The 12,697-nt window shown below is 32.9% G+C and overlaps 1 protein-coding gene across 1 annotated transcript; it reads right to left on the bottom strand.

Moving 5' to 3' along the window:
- Positions 1-323: 323 nt before the first annotated feature.
- Positions 324-1,395, bottom strand: LOC108466772 (ethylene-responsive transcription factor TINY). The gene has a single exon (XM_017767139.2). It carries the CDS (start codon positions 1,198-1,200, stop codon positions 517-519), a length of 684 nt encoding a protein of 227 aa, XP_017622628.1. The 5' UTR covers positions 1,201-1,395; the 3' UTR covers positions 324-516.
- Positions 1,396-12,697: the final 11,302 nt, after the last annotated feature.

The following is a 12,697-nucleotide window of genomic DNA, read 5'->3' as shown; positions in this document are numbered from 1 at the left end:
TCATCAAAACTCTATGTATTTATTAAAAATTATCTTGGTGTAGTTTAATAAATTTGAAAATATTTTTATTACCAGTGAAATTTTTAATTATTTTTAATTAAATTGATACCCTAATAATTTATAATACAAAGTCAATCAAATAAACAGAGGAACTTTATTGCTATTACAGTTAAAATCTTAGCAACACATTATTTTCCAAGATATTGATTAACTTATTTATCTTTTAAATATAAAGGAAACAGAATAACTTCGTTGGGGAAAATTAAAAGAAACAAACTAATTTTTAAGGAAAAATAGGTGAAGGAATTATTCAAGTTTAAAAATTTTAACAACGCAAGTCATTTGCTATTACAATTCACAATGGAACAATACACATCTCTATCAAAATAGAATTATATTACAAAAAAAAAGTGGCAAGTCACATGTTAGCAAAAAAAGGCAAACAAATTCTTAAATCCCCATAAAATTACAGGAAGGAAAATTTGAAAAAAAAAACTAAAAATAAAAAGCACCAAATTATTCCCACAGTGAAGGCTCAAAGTTGGCAGGAATTAAATTCTCACAACTCCATACCTGATCACAAAACCCTCCATATAAATCTTGTGGAGGATAAACCCACCCATCAACCGAGTCAACAGGTACAAAATCGCCTTGTGAGTCAAATAACGACTGGAAACTGCATTCTATATTGGGTAACTGAACAATTTCGCTCAGTTCTTCAGCTTGTTCCGAGGCATTGGGCTCAAACAAATATGATGATGATGAAGGTAAAGTATTGAAATTGACCATGGATGCAGCTTTAGCGGCGGCGACTTGAACGTCGCGAGGCATTAATGAAACTGGTCGAGGAAGCAAAATTGCAAGGTGAGGGAAATTGAGAATCGCGGAGTCACCTTTGATGCTTAATGCTGCTACATCATGAGCGCGCGCTGCCATTTCTGGGGTAGCGAAAGTGCCGAGCCAAATGCGGGATTTCTTGCGGGGCTCACGGATTTCGGACACCCATTTGCCCCAACTCCTCATTCTCACCCCTCTGTAGATTGGGTGTTTGCTGATTGATGATCTTTTGGCTTTGCTGTTATCTTCCATGGATTCACCATTGGAAGTAGAAGAAGAAGAAGAAGAAGCTGGGGAGTTTGAGCTATGATTATGGCTGCTACAGCTCTCAAATTCTGATGAAGAAAGGTTTGTTTCTGCCATTTGTTTTAAAAAAAGAGTGATCCAAAAATTTTGATGATTCACATGCAAAAGTGAGAATTTATATGGAGTGAAAGAGAAAATGCGAGGCAGGGAAGGGACCTCTCTCCTTAAAACTGACCCCTTAACCTACCATTAATTAATTTTATTATCACAAAAGAACTTGCAAACAATGTGCAAGAAAATTTTAAGATTTGTAAAGGGTAAATATGTAATTCATATTTTGCACTATATAAATTTATAGTTGGTACATTTGTACAAAATTGACCTGCGGATTAAATATTAAAATTTTATCGCACGCGTATATATGTAAAAATAAAAAATATATGCGTAGAAATTATAAATTTAAAAATAGATGTTTGTATGAAAGTAACATACAAAAAATAATAAAATATATGTTTAAAACTAAATAATTGAAATGTAAAATAATAAAGTGTGTACAATAAAATTCAAATGTACAACAGCATTAAAATAAAAAAAACTTTAGTTAAATAATAAATTAAAGATTTTACTAATATAATTGATTTATATTCAAACCTCGCTATTAGTATATTTTTATTAGTTTATTAAAATAAAAATTTAAAATACTTTCAATAATATAATTTATTTTAATTATAAATAAATATTTTTATAATTGTTGAAATTAAATTGGTAATTAAATAATAATAGAGATAATAATATAAATAACCATATTTTGGTTTGTTGGAATTAATTATTCTATTCATGGTAATAATTGGTTTTGATAGTGAATATTATATGTAAGAAACATCGTTTGACTTCGATACTTATTTGATTAATTATATCCTATTGATATTAATTTAATATTTTGAAATTTTCTTTAACATCGATCTTTAGAGCATATATATATATATATATATATATATTTGATGAGTGAAATTACGTATTAATCCAAGAAGAAAATGGTAAAATAAAGGAGAGTGGAAGATGGGGAAGAAGTGGGTCCAATGGAGAATGGGTCAGCTCTCACCCACATTAGCCATTACGATACATATACAAACAAGTGTCCCTTGCAAGGTTTGAATGGAAAACACATGTTTTTGTTTGCCTTTCCCATCATTACAGGTCCACGTCTCACACAAACCTCCTTCACTTCCTTTTACCCTTTCGGTCTTCCTTTTGTCCAATTCAAACCAACGTCATATCGCCATTTTTACATGCTTTTCTTTGCTTAATGCTCAACAAGTTGTAAGTATGTTAATTTCGTAAGTAATTGAATTAATTTACCACTTGGTTTAAATTAAAGGATCTAAAAGGTAAAACTTGAGACCAGATCCCCACTCTTTATGATTCTAATGGCCAAAATAGTAATAAAATGAGGTTCAACTTGTGTAATTGATTTTTTATATATATTATACCGTTTTGTTAGTACATTTCAAAATTTTGGTAACAAATTTATTATTAAAATATATCATAATCCTCTTTATTTTTTAAATTTTGATGATTTAACGTTTATTTTCAAAAATTTAATCTCTTTATTTTTAAATTTCAAAATTCAATTCTAATTATTAATATTATTATTGCTAAATCATTACAATGTCATTTTTAATTCTATAGTTACAAATTAAGTTTTTTTTAATTTTAAAATGTCATATAAAAATTAATAAAAATATTTTAACATAATTAACAGTTGAACTTAAATTTTAAAATATAAAAAATAAAAAATTATATTTTTAAAAATAAAATATAAAAATTAAATTCTAAATTTTGAAAACATACTTGAATTTTTACCTAGATTTCTTAGAGAAACGGGTTTCCATTGCTAGAGAAAATTCTTCGATACTTTCTTACCAAAAAAAAAAAGAAAAAAGTTGATTCTATGCTTTATATATAAAACCAATCAACACTTATTTATTTAATTTAGCAGTGTTATAATAAACGTCGATAATGGCGATAGAACGATTGCAAAACAATAAGAAAAAGGAAAAAAAATATATAGATTTTACGTGGAAACTCTTTCGGGAAAAAACCACAGGCAGAGGAGGAGAATTCACTAATTTTGAAAAACAAATTATATAAGAGAAGTTTCGACTACATCTATTTAATGGTTGAAAAACTTTGTTCTAATCACAGTCAAATAGAAGAAGTACAGTTCTATACGAACTCAACTTGTGCAGTATGCCCGTACCACGAGGGTAGAGCACCCCTGGTCTCAACCCTAGTCTAATTTTGTGCTTAATGGGGATCTGTGGCGAGCTACGACCTTTCGCATTCATAGATCCCCTTATTTTGTCGTTGTATTTATTTCTTCAACAAGTGATGGGATTCAAATCACACAATCTCTAACAAACAGTCCCATTGATTTATTTGTACGTTAATAGACATTTTTACTCAAATAATAAAAAAAAAATTATTAACTTAAATAGTATCCCCATGGAATTATTTATCAAAATGGGCCACTTGCAATAGTGGCCATGGGTGGTGCATGCCAAGGTGGCGACACCACCCAAAATTTTCCATTATCATCAGGCCATGATTAGACCATAATTGGGTTAAAAATATTATATTTTATTGGTGAAGCGGCATTATACGATGACATTAGTATGCTTATACGAGTTAAATACAGGTCTTTGGAAAATTAACTTTTAACAGTTGGAAGAGGGTTGTTAGGCGACACCAGCAGGCTAAATGAGGGTTGTCAGGCGGCACCTGCGACGGGCATGACCCTTCAGTCACAGGATCATTTGCTTTCTAACGGCCTGAACAAGGGGTTTACATGGGGATAAAATAAAGGCCCCTTAATAACCATGGTCTTTTCAACCATGGTGCTCTAAAAAAAAAAATGAAGTAGCAGTTTTGGGAGAAAGAAGAGAGAAGAGAATAGAAGAGGGTGGAGTTGAAAAGAAAAAAAAAGAAGAGAAAGTAACAATTTATGGAGAAAGAAATGAGAAGAGACTATAATAGTATTTGTGTTCTGAAAGGGGAGAGACAACAACAACAACAAATTTTGTGGTTTTGAAAGGTAATTTTTTTAAGTATTATTTATTTGTTTAGGATTTTGGTTTACTTATTATTTATTTGATTTTGTGATTTTAGAAAGGGAGGAGGCAACAATAAATTTTATTTTAAAGGTAATTTTTTGTAATTGTTAGTTATTTGTTTAGGGTTTTGTGTTACTTACTATTTGTTTAATTTTGTGATTTTGGAAGGAGAGGAGAGTAATTTTTTATTTATAATTACTATTTATTTTTTTACGATTTTGGGTTTCTTATTATTTGTTTGATTTTGAATTTTTACCCCATTAATACACACACAAAAAATTTATTAATTGAATTGAAAGCAATAATTTAATTGGGTTTGAAGGTGCATTTTTAAATTATCTGTAATTATTATTTATTTGTTTGTTTTGTAATGTTTATCATTTGTCCGGATTTGTGGTGCTATGTTATTTATTAATTTGATGTAGTTGTTGGGTTGAGGTTAGATTTTAGAGTAGTTGGTGTGTTTTTGTACTTTTAGTTTTGGTTTTTTTATCTCAATAATTCAAAAAATAATAATTAAATGCCAAAATTGGCCACCTTACAAATTAATTACTGAAATGGGTCGTTTGTTACAAATTTGTAGGGTGACCCATTTTGGTATTTAATTATTTTATTATTATTATGATAAAAAATCTAAATATACATTAAATTAATTGTCTTCAAGTAGAGAAATTATCATAATACTTTTAATTTTATAAGAAAATTAAATTGCTTATGCGACTTGTATAAGAAAATTAATTTTTATGTACACTTGATACTTGATTAAGATTCGCTATGTATATAGAATGAATTTATACATGTTACGTTAAATTGATTGAATACTAATTAATTGAACTCAATTGGCTTTATAAATTTTTACAATCTATATACATTGACTATTCGTTATGTACATCTACATGCAGATGCATATATATATTTTGGTAACAAAAGTTTTGTTATTGAGATAAAAAATGAACAAAAAAAGGCAACAAAGATGGTTGACTAAAATATAATAGAGTTAAATATTAGATGATTTCTAAAAATAAATGGCAGGCTTACATTAGAGTTAGTGTATCCAAAATTACGTTGTTATTGGGTAAAAATATTATTAATGCTTCCAACTAAATTACAAATGGTAGAAAATGTATTTTTGTTATTTGTATATTGTTTATTTGTTTAGCCGATGATTTTTTTTGAAACTGCAAATATCCAAATATGTAACACCCCAAACCCGGCCTGGACGTTATGGCTGAATCTGGAGTGGTTACGTAAAATGGATTGAAATTTAGATTTCGTTTATTAAAAACAACATAAACCTTTGTTACTTAAAAAGCTTGTTTTATTTGAAAACATGTTTGTCATCCTTATTTAGTTAAAACTGTTGTTTGTGTACATTTTCTAAATAAATCGAATATTTTGCAGCGAAAATTCTTAGAATTTTATATTTTGGAAAACCGAGTTTGTTTTCTTGAAAATAGTTGATTGCAAAATAATAGTTGTTTTCGTAAAGTCGTTTTATCGAGGGTCATGCCAAAAATTCAAAATAAAAGTCCCAAAATCAAAATAATCCAAAATGTCTAGAGAGTCTAAAATTTACAAACCTCTCAAATCAGAATTTTAAATAAGTCAAATTTAAAATAAACTGAGTTTACGGAAATATGGATGTATCTAAGCTCTTGTTGCACCGACCCACCTAATTCTGAAGGTTACCTACCTTACTGAAGCCCCACAATTGATTGGGACGACGTGTATGGCCCTAGGGAAAAATTCTAAATTTTGGGCCCACACGGCCTAAATTGCCTTGCCCATATAGCCCACACGTCCTGGCACACAGCCCACACATGCCCGTGTGGCCCGCACGACCCAAAATGGCTTAGACGGTGTGTCACACACAACCTACCACATGGCCGTGTGGCATCGACAGAGCCCAATTTAGGCTTTCGTCGTTCACTATTTTTTGGGTTTCTCATTACACACCTGGCTTGATTGTGAAGTGAACACAGCTATGAGACAACGAATACCTAAAAACGACACTTAATTGCACAAAATCAGTCATAAACTACTCAAATTTACCAAATAATTTACTTGACCACAACTCACAATTATTAAATTCCAGCACTAGAATTAAAGTCATCAATGTTCGACACTTACCCAAAGTCTACAGTAGTTCCTAACGCGATTAAGTCGTCGAAGGAAAATCCGACCTCTTGATTTTCCCCTATTCGAGCAATAAGGCGAATAATACCATCAACAAATCTTTCAGTTACAAGAATAACGAAACCTCCAAAACACACGATTAAAAAGAAACTGCCCACAACTTATCTATCTAGAATGAAGCAAAGAAGCCAAATGACCAGCACCCACAACCACAAACATGATGGACAAATATCAAAGAAGAAAAAAAAAACAAAAAAATGGAGAGACCAAACGAAAAAAAACCGTTAGAAGAAAATTGCAGAAGAAAAAAAAAGAACATGAGAAAATAGGGGATTTTTGGGGAAACAAAACAAAAAAAATTCAAATTCAAATTCAAAAAGAAAAGAAAAGAAAATCTAAAGTCCTCACTACCCTTACTAACAACCAAATCCCACAAAATCCGGCACACTAATCCTTATCCAACTACCATAGAACTTCAATTCCACCAAACCTCTATTACACAACCGGCACGCACACACAGAACCAAAAATTGTCATTCGCTCACACGAGGATTCGAACGTAAGATCTTAGGCAAGCTAACACATTACCACTTGAACCATCAAGCTCATTCTAACATGAGTTGGCTGAAAATATAACATAAGCCAAGCAATTAAAGACAAGGCTAGGAACAAAAATAGAAAAATTTTCAAAAGTAAGACTTGAACCTAAGACCTCAAACACACACAAATCACTTAACCACTAAAGTAGATACTTATTTATGACAAAAATTAACAAATCACACACATACGAAATTTGGGGCGTTATAATTATACCCCTTAAAAGAAATTTCAACCATGAAATTTACCTAATTCAAATAGATGTAGATACTGTTGACGAATCGAGTCTTCAGGTTCCCATGTGGCTTCCTCTATGCCATGATTCCTCTACAGAACTTTAGCTACCGAAATAGACTTCCTCCCCAAGACCTTAATGTCTCGATCCAGAATCTGAACCGAGTCCTCCTCAAATGTCAAATCTGGTCTAACGTCAATCTCCTCAACTGAAACAATATGAGATGTGTCCAACTGATACCGCCTCAACATAGAGATGTGAAAGACATCATGAATACGGTCCAACTCTAGAGGTAGCTCCAACTGATAAGCGATCAGTCCCACACGTTTCAGAATCCGATATGGCCCAAAGAACCTAGGGCTCAACTTGCCCTTACATGCAAACCATAGAACCTTCTTCCATGGAGACACCTTAAGGAACATATAATCACCCACAGAATACTCGATGTTGCTCATTTTCTATCTAACTTAAGATGATCTCAAATCAGTCTAACTTTATCCTCAGTCTCAAAAACCAACTCAGGACCCAAAACTCGTAGCTTACCCAACTCTGTAACAGCTCTTATCCATGTTTGCCGCCAGAACAGGGTACGAGGCATTACCAGACTTAAACATACACATTCATGCAAAAATCGAGCCATAAAATCTCTTTTAATTCAAAACCTTTCAAACACATGCATGTCGTCCCTTATTTGGGTCTACGAAGCCCAAAATATTCATCAAAATTGATTCGGGACTAAACCAAGAACTTTAAGAAGTTTTAGCAAAACTTAGAAAATTTTTCCATGAAACAAAGTCACACACCAGTGTGGACATAGGGACACGTCCGTGTCCTCAGGCCATGTAACTCTCTGTTTATGATGTAAGCATGCACATCAAACCACACGGCCGGGCCACACGCCAATGTCTCCAGGCCATGCCCCTCACACGGTTGAGACACACAGCCATGTCTCAGCCCGTGTGGCCAACACTTAGGCTATTTTCCAAGCCTTCATGTTACCCATAATCTCTTACAACCTTATGCACAACAAAGTCGCAAATCATGGCATCATTTTAGTGATTAAACACTCTTTATTAAGACATATCATTAACATGTCCTCTTACAAGTAATGCATCTACTCATGCAATACCAAGTCTAGATTCCTTATTTAACATTCATAAGACTTGTCATTTTGATGACCATTTTTATCATTATACTCTGGTTACCAACTTATCCATCAAGCACTCATGTTCAAATCATTATCACATTGTGTTTATGTCATGCAATTACTACATAACTATGACCACCTCAATTGGTCATAGAGCATACATCCAACACACATGTCATATTACTAACCATGATGGCAAACAAACATAATCACATTATAAACATTATACATGACATGAATAGCTAGGCTTACAATCCATAATCAATATGAGCCATATCTCATGGCCATATACATATAACTCAATATAAGCCAACATATTTGGCCAAAGCAAAATAATACATGTCAATCAACTAGATCCCTATACATGCCACTCACTTGAAATTTCTAATATATACTTCATTATTCCAAAAGTAACGACTTGATAGTGTGATGCTGCTTCAGATGATCTCCAACCCCAAGCTAACTTGAAAACACTAAAGGAAAGGAAAGGAAGGGAGTAAGCTTTATAGCTTAGTAAGACCGTATGAAAATAATAAGCAATTTATCAACTTGCTTTCTATGGTAATACGACCCTATTTGCATTTTTACTCATGTTCCAGTCAAGCTATTTTCTCAAGTCACAGTCACTAAATCATTTATATCTGGAGCTACGGAACTCCAAATTAATTTTCACTAATTTTCCCTGAAACTAGACTTACATATCTTCTTACCATAAAATTTTCAAAATTTTTGGTTTAGCCAAGTAGTACAATTTATTTATTAAAGCTACCCCTTTTTCGTTGTCTAACAGTTCTGACCCCTCTTCACTAAAATTAATTATCTCATAATACGGGACTCAGATGATGTTCCTATCTATTTATCTTGAAAATAGACTCATTAATAATTCTAAGCATATAAATTATAACCCATAAATAGTTTTGAACAATTTTCAATGATTTTCTCAAATTAGAGCAGGAGATTTCGAAGTCATTCTGACTCTGTCTCAAAACAATTTAAATATTTCATAATATGAAACTCTTTTGCTTACACCGTTTCTTCTATGTGAAACTAAACTCATAGGGCTTTAATTTAATATTTTATTCAGCCTCTAACTTAGTTTCCACAATTTTTGGTGGATTTTCAAAGTGGGACTATGGCTACTATCCAAAATTGTTTTAGTGTAAATTAACGATACTAAGTTTATCACATCAATTAATTCATTTTCACCACATTGGTAAGGTTACATATTCATACATTATAAGTATAGACCTATAATCACAAAGTCATCACAAAATCATTCTCATAGGCATGAATTACCTATTTACATCTTCACCAAATGTGCATCATAAACTGAAATCATTTCTCATGAGCTTGGCATACATACCCGTGTTACTCAACATGCTCATATTCATTCCTTACTAATCATATAATATGAATTGAATTCACATCTCATCAATTTCATGTAAGTACCTGTACCACTCACAATATGGTCATAACCTTTCTCATTTAGCTTAAACCTTAACTCTCACTGTTGAACCATTCAGAAAGTTATCGGATATTCATAAAGCCTTAAACATAGGGTATAATGCCGATGCCATATCCCAAACATGGTCTTACACTGGCTCATCCATCAAGTCGATGCCATGTCCCAGACATGGTCTTACACTGACTATCGAAATCGAGCCCGATGCCATGTCCCAAACATGGTCTTACACTAGCTCTCACATATCTGTGCCAATGCCATGTCCCAGACATGGTCTTAGACTAACACATCTCGTAATCGATGCATGTCCCAAACATGTCTTACACTGGCATACAAATAACTTGAATATCATGGCATGAATATCCGAATTGTTTCTTAAGGTTCAAACGAGAATTCTACTATCTCAATATTCATCAAGCATAATCGTTTCCAAAACCAAGCAATTCATGCTATATCAATTTAAACACATATAATAACAATATAGTTGTACTATTTACATACAACTTACTCATTTCAATGGAATATCATATTCCATCAAATCTCTAAGCATTCAATCAACACATAAATTTTATTTACATTTGACATCACTTTCTCATATACAATATCATCAACCTAAAATTTAATAAAATCATGGCAAGATATATTTTTAAGTATAATAAAAATGGCATAAATATCATGCTCATTTAATCACACAGACTTACGTCAATTGCAATTTCGGCTAATTATTCTCTTTTTGTCCTTAACCACGCACTTTATCGATTTAAGCCCAAATCTCAATTTTCTTGGTCTAACATGATGAAATTCACTCATTTAATCACTAAATAAATTTGGACAATCAAAATTCACATTTTTTGGCAAAATGACTATTTTGCCCTAGACTTTCGCAAAATGACCATTTTACCCTTAGGCCCGGAAATTGATTTTTATCGAATTTCCTTATTAGCCAAGCCTAATCAACCAATTATTACTCTTATGAAAACCCTAAATTTCAACTATTTCACACAATTACAACCTATTTTATAACTTTTACAAAATGACCCTTTTAGGTGTTTTCCATGAAAATCCTTTCACAAAAGTTGTTTATTACACAACCAAGACTCATATTCTTTCATAAAATTTTAGTTAACAACACACATGCTTTCATGGAAAAAACCGTAAGCTCTCAACCATTTTGCAAAATAGTCCCCTCAATAGCTAGATTAAGCTTTAGGGGTCCCAAAAATGTAAAAATCATCAAGAAAAGTCATCAAAATCACTTACTTGCAAGGGATGAAAGTTGCTAAAATTTTGAGCTTTCAAAACCCCTATTTTTCTGGTATTTTCGGTGGGGGAAGGAAGAAAGATGAAAAGATGAATCTTTTTTCTTTTTGTTTTATTTTAATGCCAAAAGAGCTACCTAATACTCACAACTTTGACTTTTCAAACTCTTTCTCTCTATGGCCGGCCAAGCACCCTATTTATGGTCTATTTTCACTTTAAACACCCCAAATTTTGGTTCTCTAGCTATTTAACATATTTAGCTAGCAAAAAAACTTTTTCCCTTTATGCGATTTAGTCCTTTTTCGCAATTAAGTATGAAATCGCCAAAATTATTTCACTAAAACTTTCATGCACTCATATAATCATGCTATAACACATAAAATATCGTTAAAAACAATTTCTCAGACCCCGGAATAGTGGTTCCAAAACCATTGTTCCGACTAGACCCAAAATAGGGCTGTTACAAACTCAGTCCAACACAACAGAGTACGACACTTACGACCATAAAAAGCCTCGTAAGGTGCCATCTAAATATTGGACTGGATGTAGGTGAACTCAGCTAACGACAGAAAATCCTCCTAACTACCTCGAAAATCAATCACACAGCTCCAAAGCATATCCTCCAATATCTGAATTACCCTCTTAGATTGACCATCTGTCTGAGGATGGAATGCTATACTGAAGTCAAACCTCGAACCCAGAGCATCATGAAGTTCCTTCAAAATCGAGAAGTGAAGCGAGGATCTCTACAAAAAATAACTGATATTGGTACCCCATGAAGTCTTACGATCTCCGAAACATATAGCTTGGCCAATTTCTAAAGGAAGTAATCTATTCGAACAGGAATGAAGTAGGCAGACTTGGTCAACTGATTTACAATGACCCACACAAAATCTGTCTTAGTAGGTGTTAGAGGCAACTCACTAACGAAGTCCATAGTCACACCCTCCCATTTCCATATGGGAATCTTAACATGTTGAAGCAAACCCGAAGGCAACTAGTGCTCAGCCTTAACTTGTTGACATGTCAGACATCGAGAAACAAAATCTATTACCTCTTGCTTCAACCCAGGCCACCAGTATAGTTCGCGCAGATCTCGATATATCTTATTTTCATCGAGATGCATAGCATAGGGGCTACTATGCACTTCTCTTATAATGGACTGCCTCAAACCAGAATCATTACGTACACAAACCCGTCCTCAAAAACACAGAACCCCATCATTATTCAGCCTAAAATTAGACGTACTACCATCCTCCACTTGATAGAATTGTAGAACTAGAGAATCATCCCCCAACTATTTTCTCTGAATCTGATCAATCCAAGTTAGCTTAACTTGCAACTCAGCCAACAGACACCCATCATCAAACAGACTTAGGCTAGTAAACATCACTCTCAAATCAAATATTGCCTTACGACTAAGAGCATCAGCCACCACACTGGCCTTACCAAGATGATACTTAATCGTGCTATCGTAATCTTTAAGTAGTTCAATCCATCTACACTGCCTAAGGTTTAACTCCTTTTGGGTAAGAAGATACTTGAGGCTCTTGTAATCAGTGTAAATGATACACCTATCACCATACAAATAGTGTCTTCAAATCTTTAAGGTAAATACCACTGCAGCTAACTCAAAGTTGTCCGTAGGATAGTGCCTTTGTATGA

This window comes from Gossypium arboreum, chromosome 2, assembly GCF_025698485.1.
Source record: "Gossypium arboreum isolate Shixiya-1 chromosome 2, ASM2569848v2, whole genome shotgun sequence".
Classification (NCBI taxonomy): domain Eukaryota; kingdom Viridiplantae; phylum Streptophyta; class Magnoliopsida; order Malvales; family Malvaceae; genus Gossypium; species Gossypium arboreum.
The sequence above is the reverse complement of the archived record's forward strand: the minus strand, read 5'-3'. Positions and strand labels throughout refer to the sequence as shown.